Source organism: Polypterus senegalus, chromosome 2, assembly GCF_016835505.1.
Source record: "Polypterus senegalus isolate Bchr_013 chromosome 2, ASM1683550v1, whole genome shotgun sequence".
Lineage (NCBI taxonomy): Eukaryota > Metazoa > Chordata > Cladistia > Polypteriformes > Polypteridae > Polypterus > Polypterus senegalus.
Genome location: NC_053155.1, coordinates 100,258,832 through 100,285,953, shown reverse-complemented (window position 1 = coordinate 100,285,953; position 27,122 = coordinate 100,258,832). Strand labels below are relative to the sequence as shown.

At 39.5% G+C, this 27,122-nt stretch overlaps 1 protein-coding gene across 1 annotated transcript in view; it reads right to left on the bottom strand.

The window, feature by feature from the left end:
• LOC120523196 (rho guanine nucleotide exchange factor 17-like) overlaps positions 1-27,122 on the bottom strand; it is a 277,419-nt gene that overhangs the window by 12,944 nt on the left and 237,353 nt on the right. Inside the window, exons 6-17 of the mRNA XM_039744253.1 lie at positions 23,036-23,212; positions 21,648-21,698; positions 21,353-21,462; positions 20,153-20,238; positions 19,624-19,742; positions 18,552-18,759; positions 12,522-12,595; positions 12,187-12,374; positions 11,696-11,928; positions 10,607-10,850; positions 1,799-1,885; positions 1,175-1,242 (exon numbers count right to left, since the gene is read on the bottom strand). Of these exons, the coding sequence (XP_039600187.1) occupies positions 1,175-1,242; positions 1,799-1,885; positions 10,607-10,850; positions 11,696-11,928; positions 12,187-12,374; positions 12,522-12,595; positions 18,552-18,759; positions 19,624-19,742; positions 20,153-20,238; positions 21,353-21,462; positions 21,648-21,698; positions 23,036-23,212 (1,645 nt within the window). The remainder of the gene's footprint in view (positions 1-1,174; positions 1,243-1,798; positions 1,886-10,606; positions 10,851-11,695; positions 11,929-12,186; positions 12,375-12,521; positions 12,596-18,551; positions 18,760-19,623; positions 19,743-20,152; positions 20,239-21,352; positions 21,463-21,647; positions 21,699-23,035; positions 23,213-27,122) is intronic.

Sequence of the window (27,122 nt, the reverse complement as noted above, 5' to 3'; positions counted from 1 at the left end):
TATAACTTTCAAAATGAATCCTAATACTCGACTTGCTATGAGAATCTCCGCCGCTGTGGCAACACTTGTAGTAAGTGAATTATTGGAATTGATCTTGTTAAAGAAGCACCTTAAAACACATTGATGCCTTGCTCCTACATTCCCACAGATGGTGCACCACAAACATTAGCACTGTGGCGTAGATTTATATACCTTTATGGTACAAAAAAAAAATCTGACGTGAAGATATTTCACAACAAATAATACTCCGCTAGATGAATTTTATTCTCACACTGCTAATGATGCCTTTTTATTTATGTTGTTACATCAAAGGTGTTTATTTGGATTAAAGTGTAAATAATCTGCCTGTCACAGAAAATCCTCTTTACAGATAAAAAATTATTAGATTGACAGGATTATAGTATTAGTGTGAAAGAATTAATGATACTCTCAGACACAATAAAATATATGAATATATAAGGAGCGCGAAATGTCCTAGCATTGTGTCAAAAAAATAGAACAGAAACTTCCTAAAGCTCAAATGATTATATGGTAATTATTAATAAAAGTGAATGGTGCCCAATACAGGATAAATAAATAAGTAAAGTCACAAAACAAAATAAAGAATTCAATAAGCACATGATTTGACAATAGTGAATGTTCAGAAAGATGGGACAGAAATAGAGCTAACATGACACTGTGGACAGAATGCATGACAAATGAAATTAGATTGTTTGATTTTGATTTGATACACTTCACTAATCCTCAAGGGGAAATCTTTTGTCTTTTTGTGTGACTAACAGTACGATCCTTTCTGGCAGTAACAGGATTTGAACCGGCAACCTTCCACATACTAACACAGATCCTTAGCCACAGAGATAAATAAATGGTGACTGAGCAAGCTAAGGCTGTGTCAGAAGGTCTCAGGGTTTTGTAGGTTAAAAAAAGTTCATCAGTGACAACATTACGTTACAAAGAGAGTTCGGATGACGACACTGTACTGGATGGCGAGACAGGTGTAGCTGCGGCAACATTCTGCTTTGCGAAATTCTATCTGGTTTGGGTGAGCACTCTAGCAATATTTTGAGACTTTTCAATTACTAATGTTGACATTGGTTTAGCTGTGTAATTATATGCCTTATTATACAGAATAAATACTAATGGCCTTCCCTACATTCTATTAACAAAAGCTTACCTGCTTCCCTTTGATAGACGATAATGTCACCATTTGCAAGAGACACAAAAACTTTATTATCAAGGTACCTTGTCAAACAGAATGAAAAAAAAAATGTCAGTAATGACCACAGCTGTATTTTAAACTTTACATATATACATATGTTTTGCTATATATATCAAAATGTTAAATACTAACATTCATAGCTTTAAAACAGTGGCTGGACTATGGCCATTAACTCACAAAAGAGGCCACTTACTGTATATTTAAGAAAGAAAAGCCCAAACGAAGACCGAGTGACTTCAAAGTTCAAGGTGCAGCAGTTCAAATTTTATAGATTTATTTCTAAGACTATACAAGACAAACCAAATGCAACACAAAATAAATTAAAAAAATGGGATATGGAAGCAGAGCACAATAACTCTACATCACTATGACACTGCCACCTATTAGAAATGCGTATAGAAACAACACTGGCATATCCTCGTTGTCACAGCAGCAAAGGTCTGTACATGTCTGAAAATCACTGCCAATGCAGTGGGTGCTAAAGACGCAGTCAGTTCCAGGTTGTTTTAGAACATCACAGACAACACTGTCATGATCACCCTACTCATTTCCAAAATGACTAACTACTTTTGTACTTACAGTATGCACAGAACAGAGGCTGAGTGTTGCATTTTCATGCTGTTCTTTCTGTTGCGAATGTTGTCTGATGACTGATATACATGAATGCTGCAGAAGAATAAAACAGAAAATACATGCATCATTATCTGTCACATTTCCATTTTCCATTGCTTTGCCTTAGCATGACTTTGTATGGCTACCTACTTCGATACTGCATTCACTTCCTCTCCGTGCCTAACTATGCCACGTAACCTTTCGATTTTGTGTCCACTATGGGGTATCCTAGCTACTTTTTTTAAAATTAAAGCTTTCCACAGTTTAATGCTCTGTTCTAAACTGTGCTACTGGAATCAATATTCACGTTATAGATTTCATGTTATCTTTTCATAATTACTCAACAAATAAAGCTTGTGAATGATGGCAGGTCAAGAACAAAACTATATACTGTATATGAAAAAACTTAATTTTGTCTGGCCTATTTCTACAAAACTTTGCAGTTATTTCTGGTACAGTACAACGTAGTGTACAGGCTAATAACATTTAAAATTTTCAACACATAAATTAGCACTAAATATCCACTAGATGGCAGCAATAGGTCAATAGTTTGCCTTATTGAAATTGCTCGTTAGGAATGGCACTTTAATAATTTAGAATCTATTATATATCTCATTCTGATTTATATTATATAATATATATATCTTTGAAGGATGCCCATGGTCTCAATCATCACAAAATGACCAGTCATTTTGGTGTCGAGCTCATGGAAGTCCTGAACTTTACATTCAAGTCCTTATCATGGGAGTACACATAAATAACAAGAAACGAATGGCTGTGCACAGTCAGAACTAAGGTGTGAGCACGCAGCATACTGTAAGTGCCATATGAGATGAACGGGTATCCCGAACAGGAGAGGGGAAGGTTCCTTGCCCAGAAGGGAAGCCCTAGGCAGATGGACAGGTGTCCCAACCACATATACTTACAATCCGTTCCCCGGCTGGGATAAAAGGGAAAGATAGGGTAGGACTGTCTCTAAGGGCTGTTGATTCCCCATGAGGCTAGATGGCAGCAGACATGTATATTGATGCCCATTCAGACACCAGCAGAGAATAACAGGAATTGTAGTCCAGTAGCACAGCCCTGCTGGGGTCTGCGGGTGCCATAAGAGGGTGCTGTAGGGAGTTATACTCCCTACTATTCGGGACTTCCGGTTAACCCAGAAGTGATTTCAACAGGCAAAGCCCTGGCACCGGAAGTACTCCATGGTTCCTCAATAAAAGGGACTGTACTGCCTTATCCAGGTGAGTTGGAGCTGCAAGGCAGGACGGTAACACTCAACTGGAGGAGAGCAGTGCAGCAGAGAGAGGAGAGGAGGTAGAAGAGGAGAAGACACAACTTGTTTCAGTACTTGTGTTTACAAGGTCTGTAATAAATCCCCTTTATTTGAACCTGGACTGTGTTGGGGTATTCGTTTTTGGGGTTTGTGGCTCACTGCTGATATACTGATATGGACCAAACCACACTGTCACGGTGGCATTTTCACAGACAACTCCCAACACAAAACAAACACAGTGACGCACATTCCACATACATCAACTGAGGGACACAGAATGCAGGCAGGACAAACATTTCCAGTTTCTTCCACATCCTTACACTCCGCTCCACAGTTTGGTCAGGAAAAGCAACAGCATCCATGACTTTTCTTCAGTGTCAGCATAAAAGCACCAGTCACTTCACTGATGATGAATGAGAAATGAAAATACGGCAAATGGAACTGCAAGAATATACAATTTGGATCATCAACAGCTCCTTATCTTTTATATCTTTTACAGTGCAGGGCAAGAAAAACAAACACCACACACATCTGAAGTTTCAATAACTTTCAATGTCTACAAATACAGACATCTCTCTTTATTCCCTAATAAAAGTACAGGATTCCATTAGTGCTCACACAACCCTTATGCCCAAACATTCACCATACAATTGGGGAGACCACCTGCATGGGGCCATGACCTGTTTTTAGCCTATATTGATGTGCCAGCGATTCCAGTGAAACTGAGTGCAAGAAAACTTTCAGTTTCAATTCACAAAAACAATCCGTAAAGTACATATTTTTCAGCCATATTTATGCAGTTGATCCAGCAACACACGTATTTCATCTTTATTTCATTCCTTCCCTCACCCTGATATATTCATCTCATCTCCAACCATGTGGCAGTCCCAACACAAAGACTACAATTCCCATCATGCTCTGCAGTGAACAATTTCATCAACACTCACACAGTTTCAATATAAGCACCTGCAAAAGTGTGATGTCATCATAGATAGTAGACCCTGCGTTTCTTTCTTCCTTATCCACTTTACAGTAACAATTTCATTGTCTCGCTGGATTACCCCTTTTATCTTACAGTACGTCTTTCTGTTTCTCTCATTATCGGTTGTGTTCAGTCCAACTTCATTCACAAACGACACTCTGCCCCGTTTCATCTTCATCTACAAATGTATGAATCTGAAACAGGTTTATGCAGTGTTGCCAATCAGTGCTTCTTATGATCTTATATTTGACATAATCAGCTACACAGTGACATCCACCCCACCGTCATGCGCTTTGTCAAGTGTGCACTTCCCTTTTCTGCGTACAACATACTTGACAATAACTCTGGAATGCACAACCTGCACATTACCATTAACAGCTTTAGGAAATAAGCAAAATTCTGGTGCAATTTAAAAAAAAAACAAAAAAACCCATGCACATTACCCTAAACAGCTACACCGTCATACAACAGAGTGGACTCCGATTACTGCTAATGAAGAGCTGCTGCCGACAATAACAGAATTACTGATGGCAGTAAGATGATGAGACCTGTTCTATGCATAAAAATCTAGAAAAAAAAAAAAAGAACTGAGGCAACCTCACTGGAAGTTGACATTTTTCTTTAATCTTTTGTAGCTTTTAACCTCAATGTCTTCAGAACACAACAAGATATTGACGTGATTTTTACTGCTTAAGAATTAGAAATGATTGCATATGTATGTTGAAAAAGCATAAAATGTTTACGTCTGCCTCGCAATTTCTCTTTAATGGTTAAATGTGTTAAAAATCTGTTCCCTCTTTCCTGAATGCTTATTTAATGATGAACAAAAAAGGTCATATTTTATTTTTGTTAAGGTCAATTAATAAGAGAGCAAATGACCCATTTGCGATGAGATCCTTGTTTGAGCTGTAGCATCAAAAGTGTTCTGAGACATCGGGAGTGAGAGGGGATCTGCCAGTAGTGCTGCTCATGGAAGAGGAGGATGAGGAGGAGGATGAGGGTATGTGTGCCGCGTGACCGTCATTTGTGTCTCACTGATCGGATTGTATGCTACGCCTGGTGCTTTCTATGTGCTCTGTGACATTTAAATGTTATTGCTAAACCATTGAAATAATTATTACTGTTCTATGAATTCTTCTTTGCTGCAAAATTATGTCTGTTTCTCTAAGTCTTATATTTAATTTTACTACAAAATTTCACAAGGGTTCAATAAGCTCAGAAGCATTAGCTGCTAAATAATACTAAAAACATACATGTCTTTCTGCTGCGATGAGGAGGTTGTAAATGTCAGATCTGCGTTTTATTACTTTTACACAACTTAAGTACATTTAGATAGATAGATAGATAGATAGATAGATAGATAGATAGATAGATAGATAGATAGATAGATAGATAGATACTTTACATTTTGTCACTCTTCCAAGTGAAGCCATGTTGTCCATTATAAAGTTTCATTGATCAGACATTGGCAGGGAAGTTAATGGGCCCCCTGAGGTGCCTTTACTAAAGATAAGAAAAAATAAGCCAGATACGTATATAATGTCTAAGGGTAAAAATGTGGCTTCTAGAAGATGAATACCCAAGAATGCCACCAATTTAGTCCCACGTCTAAATAAACAGCAATGAAACGCAGTCTGTAAACCTCCATAATACTGCTTACGTGCCTTTTTCTGAAAAAGGCGTCTGTTACAAAGCAATGCTTCATGTGGCTTACTTACATGTGCTATAGTGTCTTCCTTTAATGGAGTGGCATATTTTATGCAGTTCTGTTGTTACAAGTCTGCTCCCTACACTGTGTGATACACAGGCTTACTGTACAAAAATGTAACATATGTAGACATCAAAAACAAACTTAGAAAATATGTCGTACATGCAGTGAGATAAACAGAATTTTGTAATTAAATATTCTAGGAAAGTGACAGAGGTCACTCATTTCCCTTTACCCTAGCAACAGACTCGTAGTTAGTAGAGATCTGAAGAAAGCAGAATTCACAAAAATCAACGAACGTTAACTGAAAGCATTGTAGCAAAGCGACGGGCCAGAAAGAAAATCAGCACATATTTTTCAGAGGTTAAAATGCTCATTTGCTTTCTGAAGTTAGAACTCGAGAGGCTGCATTCTGAAACTTTTGAATTCTGCTGGAATACGGTCCAAATCTGCTGCAAAAAATGTGAAAACTATGATTGCTTTTTATTCAGGTTTGGGAAGAAACATTCAGTAGCCTTCTCAATAAACGTAGGCTTCACCCACCAAAAACGGAATGTCATTTATTTCAAATTTCAAACCCTGGGTGAATGAAAACAACTTATCTGCACCGCAAATATTTAGTCGCCCTCGACCTTCTGCAGTTCGCATACCAGGAGAAGGTGGGAGCAGAGGATGCCATCATTGATATGCTGCACCGATCCCTCTCCCACTTGGACAGAGGCAGTAAGAATTATGTTTTTGGACTTCTCTAGCGCATTCAGCACCATCCTACCTCTGATTAAAACCTGGTGGCATGGATCGTGGACTATCTTACAGACAGACCTCAGTATGTGCGTCTCAGGAACTGCAGGTCTGACATTGTGGTCTGCAGCACAGGAGCACCGCAGGGGACTGTGCTTTCTCCGGTCCTGTTCAGCCTATATACATCAGACTTCCAATACAACTCAGAGTCCTGCCACGTGCAAAAGTTTTTTTTATTTTACTATGTGAATTTCCCCTTGGGATTAATAAAGTATCTATCTATCTAATATTTGTGCTTTTGCTAACATGTTCACATTCAGAACCATTCCAACACAGACACAGGATGTCTACCTCTCTTAAAAGGAAGAGTGCAGCTCACACAACTGACCAAGAATTTGAAAATGATACAAATATATGCATGTAGATTTGGAAAGGAAAACTCTGCCTGACTAACATGACATTGGGCCATGATATGAAAAAACTGAAATACAACCACAAGATCTTATCAAAGAAGGTTTTCAGATGGGGTGTTGTGACTGTGTCACCTGGACAGTTTGTAACAGGGATATTCCAAAGTAAACACTGGTAGGAAGAAGGGATGTGGACCAAAGACCAAATAGAAATTGAATTGCTTAAGAAATAACTTTAGAAATACCAAGTGAATTGAAGCACGTACAGCAATATCAGTGCAAACCTGGCAGAGCCTCGTTGGTAGCATTATAAAGGAAAATAGAGCCCACCAAAGAAAAGACCCAAGGCAAGTAAAGCTCATGATTTCTCAAACACTAGGAGACTTAGAAAGCTGAGAGATGTGTTGTGGCATGGGATACAGGACAAGTTGCTAAGAAGCCTAAGGTGGCATCTCTTGGGCAGTTAGGACTGTGAAAGTCAGCACCACTGCCTGCAATTTACAGAACTACTTCAAGGATCACACTTTGACCTTCTAATGCAACAAATATTGTCTTCCTTCTAACATGCAAGGATAAACAAATTCTCTGTCTAGGGTTAGTTGCTGCCTTGTACCCACAGGCTGCTGGGATGGGTCCTGCTCCTGCTCCATATGACCCTTGACTCTTATTACTCGGATTCCTAAAAAGCAAAAGAAGCCTCAGATTAGAGGGCTGCATGGCTCTGAATTTTGCTAAAAGTTGCCTGATAAACATTTTGCCTGTCCCATTTGCTTCTGCTCTGTACCAGCTACACTCCCTTACGTAGCCGTAAAATGACACCCCACACTTCAAAGCTTAAATGGAGTCCTGAGGACTCCTGCAGAATTGCACGACTCTGAATGTCACTCAGGTGTTGCACTAATTCAATAAAATGTTATACAGAGACCGTGTCAAATGGCTGAATTGCCTGACCAATACAAGTTCACACATTTGTTTGGTTATGTGATGTTTAGGTTGCCTGTCACATTTGGTTGGTTATGTGATGTTTAGGTTGCCTGTCACATTTGGTTTTTTATGCATATCAATGTGTCTTGTCTTTTAACAATTGTGCATGAGTGACAGCTTATATTTGAGTTGACAGACACAGGACTATTGTGTGCTAAAATGTCTTGTTGTATTTCAATAAGCCAACAGCAGCAACTTTCCTTCCTCATTAGTGACAAAGGAACACATCTGAAAAACATTTAAAATTGTCAGCTTTAAGATCCTTTACACTGCAAGCAACATTTTTATAGCTGCCTCCTCAAACTTGCAGTGTCAAACTAAGCTGCAAAGAATTAAGTGAGACTCCAGAGATGCCACAGCAGTATCGCTACCTCACAACTGGAGACAAGTGTGAATCACAATCTTCACATCTTGTACTCTGTGCTACACCATATAAGTCAAGGACAGAAGTGGAGTTTGTAACTGTGCTTGTTGAAGGGCTTGATTACATGTGTGGGCACCCAGAGGACATCTACAGAAATTGGCTCAGATCTCACACAGGTATATCACACCAGGTGCACATAATTAGTAGATCGTTACTCTGCATGTTGAATGAGGCTTGCCCTATTTAAACCTCAGACATTTAGTTTGGTGTGCTCCTGACTGTTGAAGTGAGAGTGAGCACCATGGTGAGAACAAAAGAGCTGTCAGAGGACTTCAGAAAAGATTGTAGCAGCCTATGAGTCTGGGAAGGGATTTAAAAGATCTCAAAAGATTTTGAAATCAGCCATTCCACTGTCCGGAAGATAGTCTACAAGTGGAGGGCTTTCAAAACAACTGCCAACATGCCCAGGACTGGTCGCCCCAGCAAGTTCACCCCAAGAGCAGACCGCCAGATGCTAAAAGAGGTCTCCAAAACCCTAAAGTGTCATCTCGAGAACTACAGCAGGCTCTGGCTACTGTTGATGTAGAAGTACATGCCTCTACAATCAGAAAGAGACTGTACAAGTTTAACTTGCATGGGAGGTGTGCAAGGAGGAAACCTTTGCTTTCCAAGAGAAACATCGAGGCCAGACTGACATTTGCCAGAGATAAAGTTGACAAAGACCAGGACTTCTGGAATAATGTTCTTTGGACAGATGAGTCCAAAATTGAATTATTTGGACACAACAGCAGAGGACATGTTTGGCGTAAACCAAACACAGCATTCCAAGAAAAGAACCTCATACCAACTGTGAAGCATGGAGGTGGAAGTGTCATGGTTTGGGGCTGCTTTGCTGCAGCAGGACCTGGTCAGCTCACCATCATAGAATCCACGATGAATTCTACTGTGTATCAGAAGGTGCTTGAAGAACATGTGAGACCATCAGTTAGAAAATTAAAGCTGAAGCGGAACTGGACCATGCAACATGACAATGACCCAAAACATACTAGTAAATCAACCAAAGATTGGCTGAAAAAGAAGAAATGGAGAGTCCTGGAATGGCCAAGTCAAAGTCCAGATTTGAATCCCATTGAGATGCTGTGGGGTGACTTGAAAAGGTACAGACCTTTTTCCACTATTGTGATAAAAAGCAAACCAAACTCACATTACAATGAATTTGGAACCGGCCTGGTTAATGTGGGCCGAGAACTGAATTTTGTGAAATTTTTGCGCACATACTGACAAATGATCTTTGATTAATGCAGAGGAGCATTCAGCATGTAGAGATCTGCTGCATTGGTAATCAGATTATTTTGTCCATCTATTGTACATTCTTTAACTACAGATTGCATCAAGACAACGCAATTCATAGGCTGTGCTCTGCACTTCTCCTGTCACCACCCCACAGTCCAGACCTGATTGTCCACAGCAGCAGTTGCTGTCTTTTCAAGTTCCCAGCAGCCAATAAATCGCATCTATAGGGGTGATTGCTAGGTGTTGTTACTCAAATTTTCTTATACCTCATGGGCCACTGTCACCTTCTGCAGCAATTGTAAGGAGTGTGGCAGCATCCATGTATGTACAAGACACAAGTAAACCAGGTGCAGGTTGCAACCAAATGAAAGCTGTTCTCAAGTGTAGAAAGTAAAGATTTTAGCGAATCATTTACAAGATAACACGGTCATAGTTGCTTTCCGTATTTGAAATCACTACACATTGCTGATCTTGAGGTTATTCAGTTGAGTTGACTTCTATTGCAGACTTACTTGCTGTATGTGTGTGAAGACATCACAGCACAAGCTAATCGTGGAAAGCTAATGTGAGTACATACAATGGTAGACATAAAACACAACTGGAAAAAGAAATGCTGCTAACCGTATGCAGGCTTACTTGTACGTTCATTAAGAATCAAGCTGCAGGGGCACAGGCTGGGTGTGACGTCTCTGGTAAACTTGTTTGGTCTGAAGTACTCTGATCATCACTGTGCTCTCCAACCTAGCACCTACTGGCTATCTGACAATGAGATACTTAAGTAGTGACACTTATTTAAAAAAAAAACAAAAAAAAAAAAAAGAAAAAAGCCAGTAGGTTCCACAACATCATGGCTTTTTACTGCATTGCGTGAACGGTCAGTCTATAGTCAGCTGACTGAAACAAAACACGTCTTCCAACTTGGCTTTAATATGGTTGGCGCTTCTGTCAATTGAGTGTAGCCACCAATCCTCCCAACACAGGCTGTGTAGCATGGTCTCTAAACTAACACTTCCTTACCAGCCATCCTCTGTCCCGAGCCACACAGAACTTTGGTAGGCTTCTGGATCAATGCTCAGCAAGTCCTCTAGGCTTCCCCTGGTGAAAGATCCCCTGCTTGAGCGTCTCCTTGCCCGGCCATCCAATGGGCTTTCACTGCTCAGCCGTGATGGGCCAAATGAACTGGGAATGGCAGTGTAATCTTGGTCCTCGTCTGAGCTTGTTGTCTCTGCTGCAGTGTCTTTAGTGCTGGCTGTTTCCTCCACTGTGGAGAAAGTGGAAAGAAAAGAGCAGATGTGAGATCCATAATGTGTGTGTGTGTGTAGAACATAAATGGCATATGAAAATGCATGAAACATTAAATATCACTGTGCAGGAAAAAAGTATTACGAGTGAGTTGGAGCTCTGGTAACAACCAGTATAGTTTCCAGTTACCAGAAAACGTCTGCTTTTGGCTGCCATTGGGTTTCAGCCTGAAATAACTGAAATAAGGATGGTGGGGAGTAAAAAGAAGGGGACATACCCAAGTAAAACTGGAAATAGCATCGCTGATAACCAACTAGACTTTCTCCAAAATCTTTCAAATACTATAAGGCTGGCCAGGGCATACCATTAGGAAATGTGGTTAGCACATGAGGATGAAGCCATGCCAACTATGCAATATACTTTGTAAATTAAAAGTATTCCTTCAGTTAATACATTCATGCTACTAAAAAATAATATACATGCTTCAGGGGCGGCACGGTGGCGTAATGGTAGCGCTGCTGCCTCGCAGTTAGGAGACCCAAGTTTGTTGTGTGGAGTTTGCATGTTCTCCCTGTGTCTGCGTGGGTTTCCTCCGGGCGCTCCAGTTTCCTCCCACAGTCTAAAGACATGCAGGTTAGGTGCATTGGCGATCTTAAATTGTCCCTAGTGTGTGCTTGGTGTGTGTGTGTGTGTGTGTGCCCTGCGGTGGTCCGGCACCCTGTTAGTTCCTGCCTTGCGCCCTGTGTTGGCTGGGATACGCCCCAGCAGACCCCCGTGACCCTGTGTTAGGATATAGCAGGTTGAATAATGGATGGATACATGCTTCAGTAAAGTTTTAATAGTTTTTAGTGAAAATGGACTAACCAAAGCTAGAGGCAATAGTGGATTGGCTGGCCTGGCTCTGCAACGTGGAAGAAGGACTAGGAGAGGATTCATCATCAGTATCATCACTGTCAAAGGGCACCAGCTCTCGTTCTGTTCTCTCAGATGGGTTCGTCAATTCCAGGGAAGAGCCCGAGATTGAAATGTGGAGCCTCTGCTCTGATCCAGCAGTAGGTTCTGTGCAGGGAGGACACAATATGGCATCTCCACGGTCCCTGCCAAAAAAAAACAACTCGATGCTCTAGTTATACGGGTAGCTCTTGTTGATTTGCTTTACTAGTAATGTAATGTTTGTTACAGAAAAAGTACTCAAACTTTAAAACCAGTTGTGGAGTATAAAACGTACCTTACTAAAACAAATAAGTAATAACAATTCCAGAATCAAATAGGTGCTTGTTGTCACAAAAAAATGTGGCAATGTGACACCATTGGGCCGTGCCATAGCTCAAACACCTCCTGTAAGGAATACTGACCTTGCCTTGAGGCCTGGCACTGCAGCGATGCAGATGATCCTTGCTGAACACACAGCGATGCACGCCTCTACGGTGGGCTCGTTCTTAATGTTCAGGAGGCACACCTGTCCTACGTAGCCATCACTGTTACAAACCCACACCTCATACATGTTATCTGGGCAGCTGTGGCTGGGAGAGGCGCAGGAAAACTAGAGTAGAGATAAAGGTGAGAATGACACACTGGAAAAAATAGAAGGCCCTCTTGGAAGTAAAGCACATGAGAGAAAATACTTTCCATATGTTAACCAGAATGTGATATTGTTAAGAGTCAGTAACTGGAAAACTTTGGGTTTTACCTGCATTCCACTTCGTGTCTTCATGATAGGTATAGCCTTCAAGAACTCTGGGTCCCAGTGATCTTTATTCAGTGCTTTAAAAATAAAAAAGACATGTTCTCAATGAATGTGTGTCAAGAATGTGTTCAATGAAAGACTAGCTTGGCACCCTGCTCACCAGCCACAATTGATGCACTCTGACCAGACTCGGTGGTGAAGCAGAGGGGAACACATTCTTTTAACTATTAATTAGACTATATATAACTTCATGATTATTTGGTCTCAACCTTAGACTCTAGACTACAATATATGGATGTTCTATTCACACTGTAGTGATGCCATCTGCATTCATTTTAGTGAAAATGATTTTACTCACATAATTGTCTTTACTTTTATAGATTTTTCTTTCAATTTAATTATCTAACTGGAGACTATTAGATGACATGGGCTATAGTAGGTATCAGTGATGCATTGTCTAAGGATGCTATGTTCCACCTAGAGACTTACAGGCTTGATTCATCATCTATGGCACTGTCATGGCACCATAAGGCTAAGCTTCTGCCTTCTGTATTTCTTTCATTTGCAAAGAAATTCATGTTGGCACAATTTTATGATGTCAAAAAACTGAATTGAATTCATTAAGTAAAATTGGATAAAGCTATAAACTGTATATACACTGTTTGGAACTGCTTAAATTACCTTTAGTAATAAATAAGTTCAACCAAATTTCTTGTGGCAATACTGTTGTAAAGAATTTTGCCCTATTCCTTTTTGAAAAAAAAATATTTTTCGGGTTTTCAACTCCTTGTTTCAGTTCTTGCCATGTGATCAAAATGGATGTTAGGCTTGGACTTTTTCTTCATCTTTTCTGATATCTATATATATATATATATCTATATATCTATATATATATATATATATCTATATATATACAGTGGTGTGAAAAACTATTTGCCCCCTTCCTGATTTCTTATTCTTTTGCATGTTTGTCACACAAAATGTTTCTGATCATCAAACACATTTAACCATTAGTCAAATATAACACTAGTAAACACAAAATGCAGTTTTTAAATGATGTTTTTATTATTTAGGGAGAAAAAAAATCCAAACCTACATGGCCCTGTGTGAAAAAGTAATTGCCCCTTGTTCAAAAATAACCTAACTGAGGTGTATCACACCTGAGTTCAATTTCCGTAGCCACCCCCTGGCCTGATTACTGCCACACCTGTTTCAATCAAGAAATCACTTAAATAGGAGCTGCCTGACACAGAGAAGTAGACCAAAAGCTAGACATCATGCCAAGATCCAAAGAAATTCAGGAACAAATGAGAACAGAAGTAATTGAGATCTATCAGTCTGGTAAAGGTTATAAAGCCATTTCTAAAGCTTTGGGACTCCAGCGAACCACAGTGAGAGCCATTATCCACAAATGGCAAAAACATGGAACAGTGGTGAACCTTCCCAGGAGTGGCCGGCCGACCAAAATTACCCCAAGAGCGCAGAGACGACTCATCTGAGAGGTCACAAAAGACCCCAGGACAATGTCTAAAGAACTGCAGGCCTCAATTAAGGTCAGTGTTCATGACTCCACCATAAGAAAGAGACTGGGCAAAAACGGCCTGCATGGCAGATTTCCAAGACGCAAACCACTGTTAAGCAAAAGAACATTAGGGCTCGTCTCAATTTTGCTAAGAAACATCTCAATGATTGCCAAGACTTTTGGGAAAATACCTTGTGGACTGATGAGACAAAAGTTGAACTTTTTGGAAGGCAAATGTCCCGTTACATCTGGCGTAAAAGGAACACAGCATTTCAGAAAAGAACATCATACCAACAGTAAAATATGGTGGTGGTAGTGTGATGGTCTGGGGTTGTTTTGCTGCTTCAGGACCTGGAAGGCTTGCTGTGATAGATGGAACCATGAATTCTACTGTCTACCAAAAAATCCTGAAGGAGAATGTCCGGCCATCTGCTCATCAACTCAAGCTGAAGCGATCTTGGGTGCTGCAACAGGACAATGACCCAAAACACACCAGCAAATCCACCTCTGAATGGCTGAAGAAAAACAAAATGAAGACTTTGGAGTGGCCTAGTCAAAGTCCTGACCTGAATCCAATTGAGATGCTATGGCATGACCTTAAAAAGGCGGTTCATGCTAGAAAACCCTCAAATAAAGCTGAATTACAACAATTCTGCAAAGATGAGTGGGCCAAAATTCCTCCAGAGCTGTAAAGACTCATTGCAAGTTATCGCAAACGCTTGATTGCTGTTATTGCTGCTAAGGGTGGCCCAACCAGTTATTAGGTTCAGGGGCAATTACTTTTTCACACAGGGCCATGTAGGTTTGGATTTTTTTTTCTCCCTAAATAATAAAAAACATCATTTAAAAACTGCATGTTGTGTTTACTTGTGTTATATTTGACTAATGGTTAAATGTGTTTGATGATCAGAAACATTTTGTGTGACAAACATGCAAAAGAATAAGAAATCAGGAAGGGGGCAAATAGTTTTTCACACCACTGTATATATATAAATAAATATATATATACATAGATATCTATATCTATCTATATATATATACAGTAATCCCTTGCTATATCGCGCTTTGACTTTCAGCGGTTTCACTCTATCGCGGATTTTAAATGTAAGCACATCTAAACATATATCACAGATTTTTCGCTGGTTCGCCGCTTTCTGCAGACAATGGGTCTTTTAATTTAGGTTACGTGCTTCCTCAGTTTGATTGCCCAGTTGATTTCATACAAGGGACGCTATTGGCGGATGGCTTAGAAGCTACCCAATCAGAGCATGTATTGCATATTAACTAAAACTCCTCAATGCTATAAGATATGCTTCCGCTGTGCTTGTTTGCTTCTCTCTATCTTTCTCACTCTCTCTGCCTGACGGAGGGGGTGTGAGCAGAGGGGCTGTTTGCACAGAGGACACGGACGCTCCTCTACAAAATGCCGCTTTATCGCTTCTGTATACTTAAAAGCACGTATTGATTTTTGATTGTTTGCTTTTCTTTCCGCGCTCTCTCTGACATTCTCTGCTCCTGACGGCGCTCCTTTATGACGCGCTCCTTTGAAGATAAGATATGTTTGCTTTCTTTTAATTGTGAGAAAGAACTGTCATCTCTGTCTTGTAATGGAGCACAGTTTAAACGTTTGACTAAAGGGTGTTATTTCATGTCTAGAGGGCTCTAATAATGTTAACAGGGTGGGAGAGTTTATAAGGGCTTAAAATATATAAAAATAACCACACAAACATATGGTTTCTACTTCGCGGATTTTCACCTATCGCGGGGGGCTCTGGAATGCATCCCCGCGATCGAGGAGGGATTACTGTATATATACACACACACATACACATATATATACACATATATATATATACACATATATATATATATACATATATATATATATATACACACATATATATATATATACACACACATATATATATAGACACATATATATATATATATATATATATACACACACTATACTTATGGGTTTTGGACCATTGTCTTGCTGCTTGAACCAGAAGTACTGAAAATTTAGCTTCAGCACATGGATTGAAGGCATGATATTCTCTGACAATTTAAGGTCTCTTCAATGGTAGCATGTCATCCAAGGTCCTAATGCAGTAAAGCATAGTTAAAGAATTGACACTATTGCCACCATGTAAGGGTGCAAGACCTTACTTTGGAATGTAGATGTGAGACATACGTTGGGCGAATGGATCCACGTTTGATCTTTGTAACATTGGAGATACTGCGCCATAACTTTTGTGGATAATGGAGAGGTCATTTTGGTAAGTCAGGGACAAGCATTCATGTTTTTAACAGTGAGCAGTGGTTTTTGCCTGCCTGCTACACAATGAAGCTTATTTTAGTCAGCACATTTTTGACAATGGAGTCATGAATACTGACTTTAGCCAAAGTGAGAGAAGCCTGTAGATCTCTCAGTGTTGCTCAGATATATCTTTGTTGATTTAATAGTTTTCAAGTGTTCCTCATGACTACCATCACAAAAATTGTCCATCTGGAGAATATTACTCTGGCTGTGGTTTAGTGGAGTCCCAGTGCTTTAAAAAAATACACTGGTCAACCTTCTAGACTGATACAGATGAATACCACCAGTTCCAACCCCCACCAAACATAAAAAGAATTTCTGATGTGGCATGAACACGTGTGCTGACAAATTCATTCTGTTCAGTTATACTGAGTATGGCTGCCCTAAATCAGGTCTGATTAGTAACCAATCGACTGAGTGTGTTTGGGACTTCAAAAGCTTTTTCATACTTGAAAGTTGCAGGTTTTATTACCTTGCATATAGCAAAAATGTGAAAAGTGCCAAATATTGTGACCCTTTTTCTCTTTCACAAAGCACTACAACCCACAGAACATCTGGCCAAATTCACTATGGAAAATATGAAATAATGCAGGAAATCAAGGGGCAGACACCTTTTCATGGCACTGTACAATTCCTTCATTAAGTCTGCTGTGCAGTTAGATTCTGATTAACTCATTAATCATAGGTGGTGTTATTTCACAGAACTGAATCCTGCCAACTGGCATATGTACTTGTGAAATGCTCTCATATCTAAACAAATATCTAAAGTGCACCAGCAGACCCATGACCCTGTAGTTAGGATATAGTGAGTTGGATAATGGATGGATAGTTGGATATCTAAAGGGGAGTTTAATGCTTTCTTAGGTTCAAATAAAAATTTGCATAGGGGAGCACAAAATTTAATGTTACTTTAACCTGTGCCTGTTCAAACTAAATGATGGGTTGAAGTCACTTACAAAATAATAAGCAGCTGGTTTGATTCTTAATAATATATAATACGTAAAATAAGTACTGTACTCATTTTTGCTAAATGTAATACTTCAAGTTACATAAATAATAAACACAAATTTAAATATAAAAAGGCTTCGATTGTGAGATTGGAAATAATAACAAAGCACAATTACTCTGTTTCTTCAAGGGTAGATCTGGATAACCAGAGAGGAAAGGCTGACCTGCACTATGTTTCAAAGTTATCACAGTTCACCAGTTTGCCTTAAAATGGTAAAATAAAGTATTTAGGGGAAACATGGGAGGACAGACATCAGAAACTGGAATGGACAGTTAATACTTCAAAGAAAGAAGATCTGGGCCGGTCAGGAAAATAAGTAGTGCTATCAAAACAAGGTTACCACAAATTGTACCACTACTTTCATTGTCCGCTGGACACACAGAAGACTAGGGTGGGACTGGCCTGGAATATAATGGTAAGACTGAAATCATGCTGGCATTGGGTGTGCATCTGGAATGCGAGTATCAATGTTAGTCAGTGGACTGTAGAAAAAAATGCAGAAACAATGGAACTAATTTTTCACAAAAAACATGCCACCAGCAATTCACAAAAAATGTCTTCTTTAATAACAGGCCCATCTGGTCAGAGTTGATTACACTGTAGTACTGTTTGTCTTCATACTTCATAATTTAATAATTGTAATGAAATATTACAAATAGATAAAAAAGTACAGGCCCATTTTTGCAAATGAATACACAAAAAATCTTTGCTGGCAGCTCCAAACTTGTAGTGTGGACATCAGTAAATCGACATCTACCGGGACAGATTCAAGAACATCTTGGTTATGGTCCTTGTTTCTCATTCCATGAGTTATCAGCCCTCTTTGCAAAAGGAGCCACTGGGTTTAGGTGAAATCTCTCAACTTTCAGGAAAGCATTCCCATTTTTATAAGTCGCCTGTTAATTATCAAATTTTGTTAATCGGTTGGTCTGTAAACTGTGACACTCACATCCACACAAATGTCCTTTTGTTGTGGTAGAAGTATGTCATGACAGTCAAACTGTTACTATGAAATTCTTGTCCAACCAACATGCAACATGTTGCCATGATAACAAAACATAATTTAATTATATTATAGTGGCTTGCTTGTATGCGTCTGTTCAGACTTTCTCTAAAACTACATTTGCTAATACACATCTTCTCATGATGTTACAATGAGATAGCAGTGCATAAGAGACATACCCAGCTTCTTCTTGGCATCCTCAAAGGCCTGCTCAAAGTTACTGCGTGTGTCAGGTCCGCTAAATTCAAACACAAATGTTCCCTCGATGGATGGTGTGGTTAGCTCCACTTTGTTAGGTGGGAAAGTCATGCTGAAGGAAAGAGACTGCTTCTCTGCCAGTTCACGGTGAACTGCTGCCATTAGGTCTTTGATCACATCATCCAGGCTCTGCACAAAAGGAAGAAGTTCCTTGTGAGCTTTGGTCCATCCTGAATTAAATAATAATCTGCAAACATTGATCTTCTTAACTACATACCTTCTTCCAGTGAGTCTTCACCTAACACTGCTTCCTGTAAATAAGTAACATTACCTTCTTTTTCACTTATTCAAATTCCCTAAAACTCTAAAATATGTCCTCTCATCTATATTTGTACTATCTAAACCAGATAATCCTTGCCTCCTGTTTAATGTCTCTTATGTTTACCTCAGCATGAAGGCCTCTGTCCATTCAAAAAATAAACCTGAACTAGAATCCTTTTAAATGAGTCAGTGTTCCTCAATCATTTTATCCACTACATAGCCCCTTCTCTCCGGCTCTGCACTATGCTTACAAAGCTTTAACCCGGTTTGCCTATTTTTTTTATCTTGAACCCTAACAAAGGGCCCTTGACTTTTTTCCTGGACAAAATACATATTGACATTCACCCATCTTCCTCTAAGTCTATCTCCATGTTTTATGATGTACCACTTAGGTATAAAATCTTCTTCTCTACCAGATTTTCTACTCCTTCAGGCTGATGCCTGCCAAGCATCTGAAATAAGAGGTACGCCATCTATGTTCATTTAATTTCCACAAAGGATCTGATGAGTATAAGTACAATTAGAGCTAATTTAACTCAGTCAGAAAAATGGAAATTCTGATATTGTTAGGCACACAAAAATACATTCAGAATGAGGACAAGCCCACTGCTGTCTTACTGGAGTCATACAGAGAAGTGAATGACTTAACACTAATGATGGGAAAAACCCAACTTTCACTCGTATTGTTGTGGATCCAAGGTATACATGGAGCATTCTTTAGCAGCAGCTCACCTGATGGGGAAAGCTGAGGGTCTCTGATAGTTTGCTAATCTGCCCCAGGGTGCTCAGGTCCTCATCAAGACGTCCGATTGTTTTTTGGATGTTCTCGCGGTTGGCTGCTTGAGAAGTACCTGAAAACAGAAGTGGGATTATCTCTCAGAGTAGGTGTTTCTGATACCATGAGGAAAGAAATTAACTGCATTGTTCTTGTAATGCAAGAGCCTGGTTCATTTGATCATAAGGAGACTTAGATATAGAAAAAAATCAACAGTCCTTCAAATACGTCCTCAGTCATCCTAAGCACAGCATATGCCATAGAATTAATAGTCTGTGAGTGTGGGTCACTCAGAGCTGTTCACTTTATCCCACCAAGGCCTGCAGTAAAACCTGTGAGAACTGTCTGGAACACAGGGATGCTTTCATATTCCAGCTAAAATTGTGAACTGAGGCCGTTTCCGGTATTTCAACTTACAGGTCAATATACTTTAATGTTAATGAGTGGCACAGAGATGACAAATAAAATAAAAACATAAAGCCCAACCTTTCACCATTTCCATATCTTCTAAAGGCAGCTTCCACAGTAGCTTGTATTTGCTTGATGTGTCTATAACGCTTGCTACAGTGTACCTAAAAAAATGAAAAGACACACACCTTTAAAATCAAAGTTGTCATTAGGGAATGGCAAGCACACACACATTTGATTCTTAAAATTAACGATAGTAGGGTGTCCTGAACCTATTGTTCTTGAATTCCAGATATTACCACAATATCAATAAGCCAGTGAATTTGGTTGAATTCATTTTCACACACTATAATGTATTTTGCCTCGCAGTTAGGAGACACGGGTTCGCTTCCCGGGTCCTCCCTGCGTGGAGTTTGCATGTTCTCCCCGTGTCTGCGTGGGTTTCCTCCCACAATCCAAAGACATGCAGGTTAGGTGCATTGGAGATTCTAAATTGGCCCTAGTGTGTGCTTGGTGTGTGGGTGTGTTTGTGTGTGTCCTGCGGTGGGTTGGCACCCTGCCCAGGATTGGTTCCTGCCTTGTGCCCTGTGTTGGCTGGGATTGGCTCCAGCAGACCCTCGTGACCCTGTATTCGGATTCAGCGGGTTATAAAATGGATGGATGGATGGATAATGTATTTATCGTAGATCCCGGAATACAAGCCGACTCGGTATATTAGATGACCCCCTTCCCTACCTACTAAATTACATGTATTTGCCAATGACTGGTATTTAGGCTGACCCCCTACTCCAAGCAAAATTTTCTAAATTTCCTTAAATGTGTCTCTTCAGGTATATTTATCATGTTTATCGGCGAGAATTTGAGACTGCCGGCATTTTTGATGGAAACCAGGAAGTGATTGTGGAGAAGTTTGGTAAAATGAAACCTTTGTGTTGAAACTAAACTCCAAGCCAAAAATCTAGGACGAAATTCTCGGCTTATATAACGGGATCTACGGTACGTCCAAACATATAACTGAGAACTGTGATTTTCTCCTGTACATTCGGAAGGTCTAACTGAAGCATCTGTTATATACATTGCTATTCTGCATTTCTCCCAACTTTAAATGTCATAGTTCCTATTAGATGAAGTACTGAGTACATTCACCGGAAAAAGTGAAGAGTCCTGGTAAGAAATACTGAGAAAATTGCAAGGCAGTAGAGTGCAGTTCTAAATATTGTTATGGCAACTTAGAAGCCCTGTAGGGCACAAGCTATAGCAGTCCCTCTGTCAACTTACAAGCTCATGGAGCTGCGTCTGAGAGATCCAGACTTTCGCTTTAGTGTCGTGCACACAAGCAAGTCGGTAAAGAGAAACAGTGAACGGTCCTTCTTGCCCCCAACTGCTTTCTGCAACACAAAAGTCAGAGTCACAGTGATGGAAAAAAACAGACAATGATTAGGTCAAGTGCATACTGGAATGGTAGGCCTAATTCATCTGGAAGAAAATTTTTGCCTAAGGATTTTTGCAAACCACACTTCAGATCATACATAAATGTAAATGATGATTGAAGCAAATCCAAAACAACTCTTACCACTTCTACCACTATCTCTTGTCGCAGAAATTTCCTCTGAGGAGTTAAAAGCTGAAAGAAACAAAGGAAGCAAAATTGGCAAAGTTAATAAGCTGGCGGCAGAGTTGTTCTGAATTACACGGAAATCAGACATGAATAGCTAATGTAATTTCCAAACACAGTGCATAAATTTATATTATTATAGTAAGCTGCCTTGGATAAAATTTCTATTAAAGAAAGAAATACAGTAATAATAACAGTATACTTAAATGAGCTGTAACTGAAAAACTGCAGTAATGTCCTTTCTATCTATTCCAGATATTCCTGCTTTACTGTAACAGAGGTATCACTGGGATGCCATTCTCCTTGAGTGCCAAGGCGTGCAGCATGTGCTAGGCTGAAATCGCTCCCCTTACAGCTCAGGTAATGCTCTGCCATTACTGTACTGGTTCAGCCACTGCTACCTGACTGGAGATGTCCACTGAAGCCTCTCACTTTCTCTTAAAGCCAGCTGATGACAGTTTCTTACCAGTGAGGACACTGAAATGCCTCTTTTAGGATCTCCAGCTCAACTAAAGATGTTTGACTTCTTCTCATCAGATACTCACGGCAAACTCAGTTCACTTGTCTTTTATTTAGATTTAACTAACAGTCTACAAACATCAGGCTTCAGTGCAAGCTGAGCTTTGCTCAGAACTTCTTTTCACCAGCAATATGTCATAGCTACCAAGACTCCACTTCTTTAATGTAAACTGCACAGCCATTTCACCAATAAATTACCTCGCTTTACTTTTATAGGTAGGTGTTCTTGCATAAAGTATTAACAACAGATAAAAGGTTCAAAATGTTAGTTCTAAAATTCTGACACATTAGCACGACAGACACGTCACCGTCAAGTGGCCCAATTACACAAGACTGTTCTATCATATTAAGTTTAAAACTCTGTTACTGATAATGTGGGCTCTTAATTTTTTACCATTTCTTGCTTGACACTAACAATTGAAATACACGAAACCCACTCACGTTGACTGTTTGGAAGTCTCTCCCTAGATCTGTTTATGAAGGTCTACAAGTGGGTTTTTCTCAAATCATGTCTGAAGACTCATTATTTCGGTCTTAAATTTCCATCAGCTATACTTTAAATGACTGATTCACTTACTGACTCGTATTGTGCGAATTCTGATTCTACTGCAGTCACTGGTTCATTTGCTCAAATACACCAATTTCACTCCTGTAGGCTCTTCAAAAATTCTCTCCCTTATCAACTGTATTTTTGCACTCCACTTGCTCTGGTTTTTTTTATGAAGCAACTTATGACAGTGCGCCTTATGAAAAGCACTAAAAAATAATAAATCAATGAAATAATAATCAATAGCAGCCAGTCTGCATCAAGGCACACAAAAACTTACATTCTCCATGCCTTCAATGTGCGCCTCTATTTCCTGCAGCACTCGTGTTTCTCTTTCTACCTCCTCGGCATTCTTTCGCCCCTTGTTGATTCTCTCAGCTAGTTGTTTAATATTTTTCTGAGCATCTATTAGGAAAGGGTGGTCTGGGTGATCCTCTGGGGTGTGCTTCAGTAGGTCCTGTTGGTCAAAAAGAGACAAGAGCTTAGCTCACCAGTGACAAATGGAAGAACAATGAAATTGTGTTTATGACCTTTACTGGAACACAGGCGTGTTCATAATGTCACGCGCTATCACTGCCATTACTATTTACAGGTTGGATTTTCTTAAGCTTGTTAATATATCATAGAATACACTTTGAAGCACAAGTTTTGTTTTTCATTAATATAAATCTTAAAAATCTCTACTGCATGTGAGGGTGGAATAAAAATGATACAAAAGGCAAAAATGTGAATAGGATTTCACAGCACACACAAAAAAAGAAGAAGAAGTTCTTTATTTTTGACATCAAATTCATTATTTAAAAATTGTGGAATAAATACATTTGCCTCTGACATTTGCATAATAAAAAAAAACAGAAAACAAACAAAAAAAAACTCCAGTGTCTCCTCCAGCACCATAAAATACCAGTCTGTGGAACACCAGAAAAATGTGAAACAAAAGCTTTCCAAATATTTTAATTTCAAAAAACATCCTCAGTGTTTCTGCAGCGTGTTTATGACAACAGAGTGAAGCAGGAAGCAATTTGTATCACCGTTTCTTGGCACTATCTTTCCTGACAGTAGGATACCTACTGTACACATTTGCTTCCCTGTTTACAGCGAACAGCAAGGCTGGAGATTTCATGTAAACAACAGTTGGTGCAAAACGGAAGTGCTAGGGTAGAATATGATAAAGAAAAGCCCATATCTGTAGCTTTTTAGCAGGATATTCATTGCCTTTCATCTCAAATGGTTTAAAAATGTCCATACCACAGAACAGCTTTGTTTGCTGGCTCACCTCTCTTTCTTTCTTTAGGGTGGGGGATGACTTTTGGCTTTGTTAAGTTTAATTTAATTGCATGGATTGTTATTTGCTTTTAAATAAAACTAACAAAAAGATAAAATAAAATAAAAATGCCCATATCAAGGATGTAAAATCTAAATTAAATGTCAGCAGTTTTCATCATTGACCCCAAATTAAGTCCTTCACAGAACTGACTGATAAGTTAGTGACCCCCACTTTTCCAAGGATGAATTCTTGCAACCTCAGTAAAAAAGAAAAAAAGATCCCCATTGGCCTTTTCTGAAGCTCATGTTTGAATTATTGAACAGTACATTTGTGTGTACAAGAATAAAATTTACTAGGCCACATTGTAACTTTCATGTCTTAGAGGTATGGGAGGAGGACTGGGAGAAACTAACTCACAAATACTGGAGAGGCAAATTGCTTGGCACTGATGTATCAAAGCTCCCAGAGAACCTGTGGAGAACATGCAAACTCTAGAGGCTCTCCTGGAGCTTTGATGCATGAGTGCCAAGTAACTTTCCGATACGACTAAGACGACGAATAAATGTATTCTACTGAAAGATACCCGTTTTGTCATCCTGGCTTACAGTTTAACCTCTGAAGATGATAAAATGTCTCAAGAACTAAGTGACTGATAATGGTTTGAAATATGTTCTCCATCAGTAACACAAATGTAGGCCTCAAGGGCCAAAGTGAGCCTTGCCCAGGGTTTTCCAGCTATCACTCTCTAACGTAAAGGTATTACTGTACATTTTCCGTGTATGCATCACCAGTCATCGGTTGCCTTGACCTGCCCTGTAACCTCAGATTGTAAATTTTCACCACTCTAATTTTCTGTCTCGCTCTTCTCTCCTCTTCAAGCTGCTGCAGTTCATCACTGGTATACTACGGCTCATAAAGATCAAGTTTGGCAGACAGGTTAAACATTTAATCATCTGAATGGTCAGATATATTGATGGTGTAAAATGATAAAATATTTGTCTAAATCCTTACAAAATAAATTTTTACCAGAAGAAAGAATAGCTTAGATCTTAAAGTATAACTGTAACTGAGCCATTCACAAAATGAGCTACAAGAAAGTGCACCTTTGTGGGTGAAAGATTATTGCAAAGGGAGGTCAAGTAAAGGGAATGAAGTCAAGAAAACAGCAGGAATTACATATTACCGTATATCTTTCTTTTTTTATTTCACTCCAACATGGCGCATGGACATTCAATGGCTGCCCACCACCGATTTCTGTGTCCTCACCTCCCGCTGACTTTGTTTTAATACCATAAGTCCGACCTCATTATCTACTACTCTTCATCATGAATTATTTCACTTTCCTATTTTTCTGTTCCACTGCAGGGTTCCATGTTAGGGCCTGTCTGGCAATATTGTTGGTGGGTTTTTGAAGAGTATGGCCAATCCACATCCATCTTCCTGTCACAGTCTCTTCTTTGATTGGGCACTGCCGAGTTTTCTTTCGTAAATCCTCATGGTTAATAGTTTTAGGCCAGTGAATTTGCAAGGTGCTTTACAGGCATGACATTGTAAAGGTCTGAGTCTTTATTGTGATGGATTTCTTTGTCCACCACATTTCTGCTCCATACAACAAAATAGATATGACATCTGCCCAGCACAGCTTGGTGCGTTGGCCGATTTCTAAATGAGGATGTGTATGCATATATAATATAAATCATACACGCATACTTACGCTGTGGTATATATGTAGTGTATGTCATGCCGACCTATGATGTTATGGAGAAGTGACACACTGCACACTCTGACCAAACGTATCTTCATAAGTGTTTGGAGTGTGTCTCAGACGTGGCCATTCCTTCAGATCTGGCATGAGAAGGAAGCCCCTGCCATGCAACACCACAGAAAGTGAAAGAAAATCATACAGGTGGGGTTGCATTTCTAAGAGGGGCTTAAAAGTGTCATTAGATATCCAGGACAACAGGGGTAAGTCTTGGTTTACTTCTACTATCTAAAATGTGATACCTCTTATCAGTTCTTCACAGAAACTGATTGACCCACCATTTGTTTGCCTGTTATGCAAGATGCTTGATTGCACATTTCTGTAAAGATGAAGATGCATAGAAATTGATGTAAAAAACAGAGGTAAGGTGTTTCCAGGGATAAACTATGATGTGCAATGATTCTGGTCTCAAATATAGACATTTTGTTTGAGCTATTAGCCAATTGCAAAACTGAACTTGAAATTCAAGATTAGTGTTCATGTATGCCTCTGAAGAATTTCAAAGACTTAATGTGACAGCGTGTGTGCTATGAGAGGCTCTTGAGGCACAGTTTCACATGCTGGGTGTGCACTACAGACACTGAATTCACATTTACTCAGAAGACACATAAGCACTGCACATTCTTCTGCTCTTCCCAACTGCTTCTGGGCCAAGATTAGCCGGTAGGAGTCAAGGAAGAGCAATACGTTAACTTCAGCAACATTAACAAACATCTGATTGCACATCACCAAGCTTTCTTCAGATGGAAAAACACTTGTGACAGATTAAATCAGCCTGCAGAGGTCACTGCTGTGCTAACAAAGACCTTGGGAAAGACCTGCAAACTCTGATAACGCAATTGTCACTTCACTGTTTTTCTGACAAAAAGAATCAACATACACAGGCGGATATGTAACAGTGACATATGTCATGGTTATCTAAACCTCGTGCTGGCCCTGCCTGCAGGCTTTCTGTCTGCTTTAGGCTCATCTTAAACATTTGACTGCTCAGGGAGAAAACTAAAACTACTTAAAATGCAATAAACATCCTCCTGAAGCAGCCTCTTTCTGAGGATCCATTAGTCTCAAGGTAAAAAAATCATTCTTTACTCTAAGGCATACATGCAATGGCTTCAGTGTGCTCCTCAAAATGCATGGTTTTCCAGTGTTCACATTACACTTGTATTCATTACAATTTTATTGAACTTTTGATTTCTTCTTTTTACTTTGGCTATTGAAAATCTTTGCTTGTCCATTGTTTTGTGATGCTTTCTTGCAGGCTATAGAGAATGCATGCCGGTTTTGAACACTATTAAAGGCACTACATACGATGAAGAGGGTGCTGATGTCAGGACAACC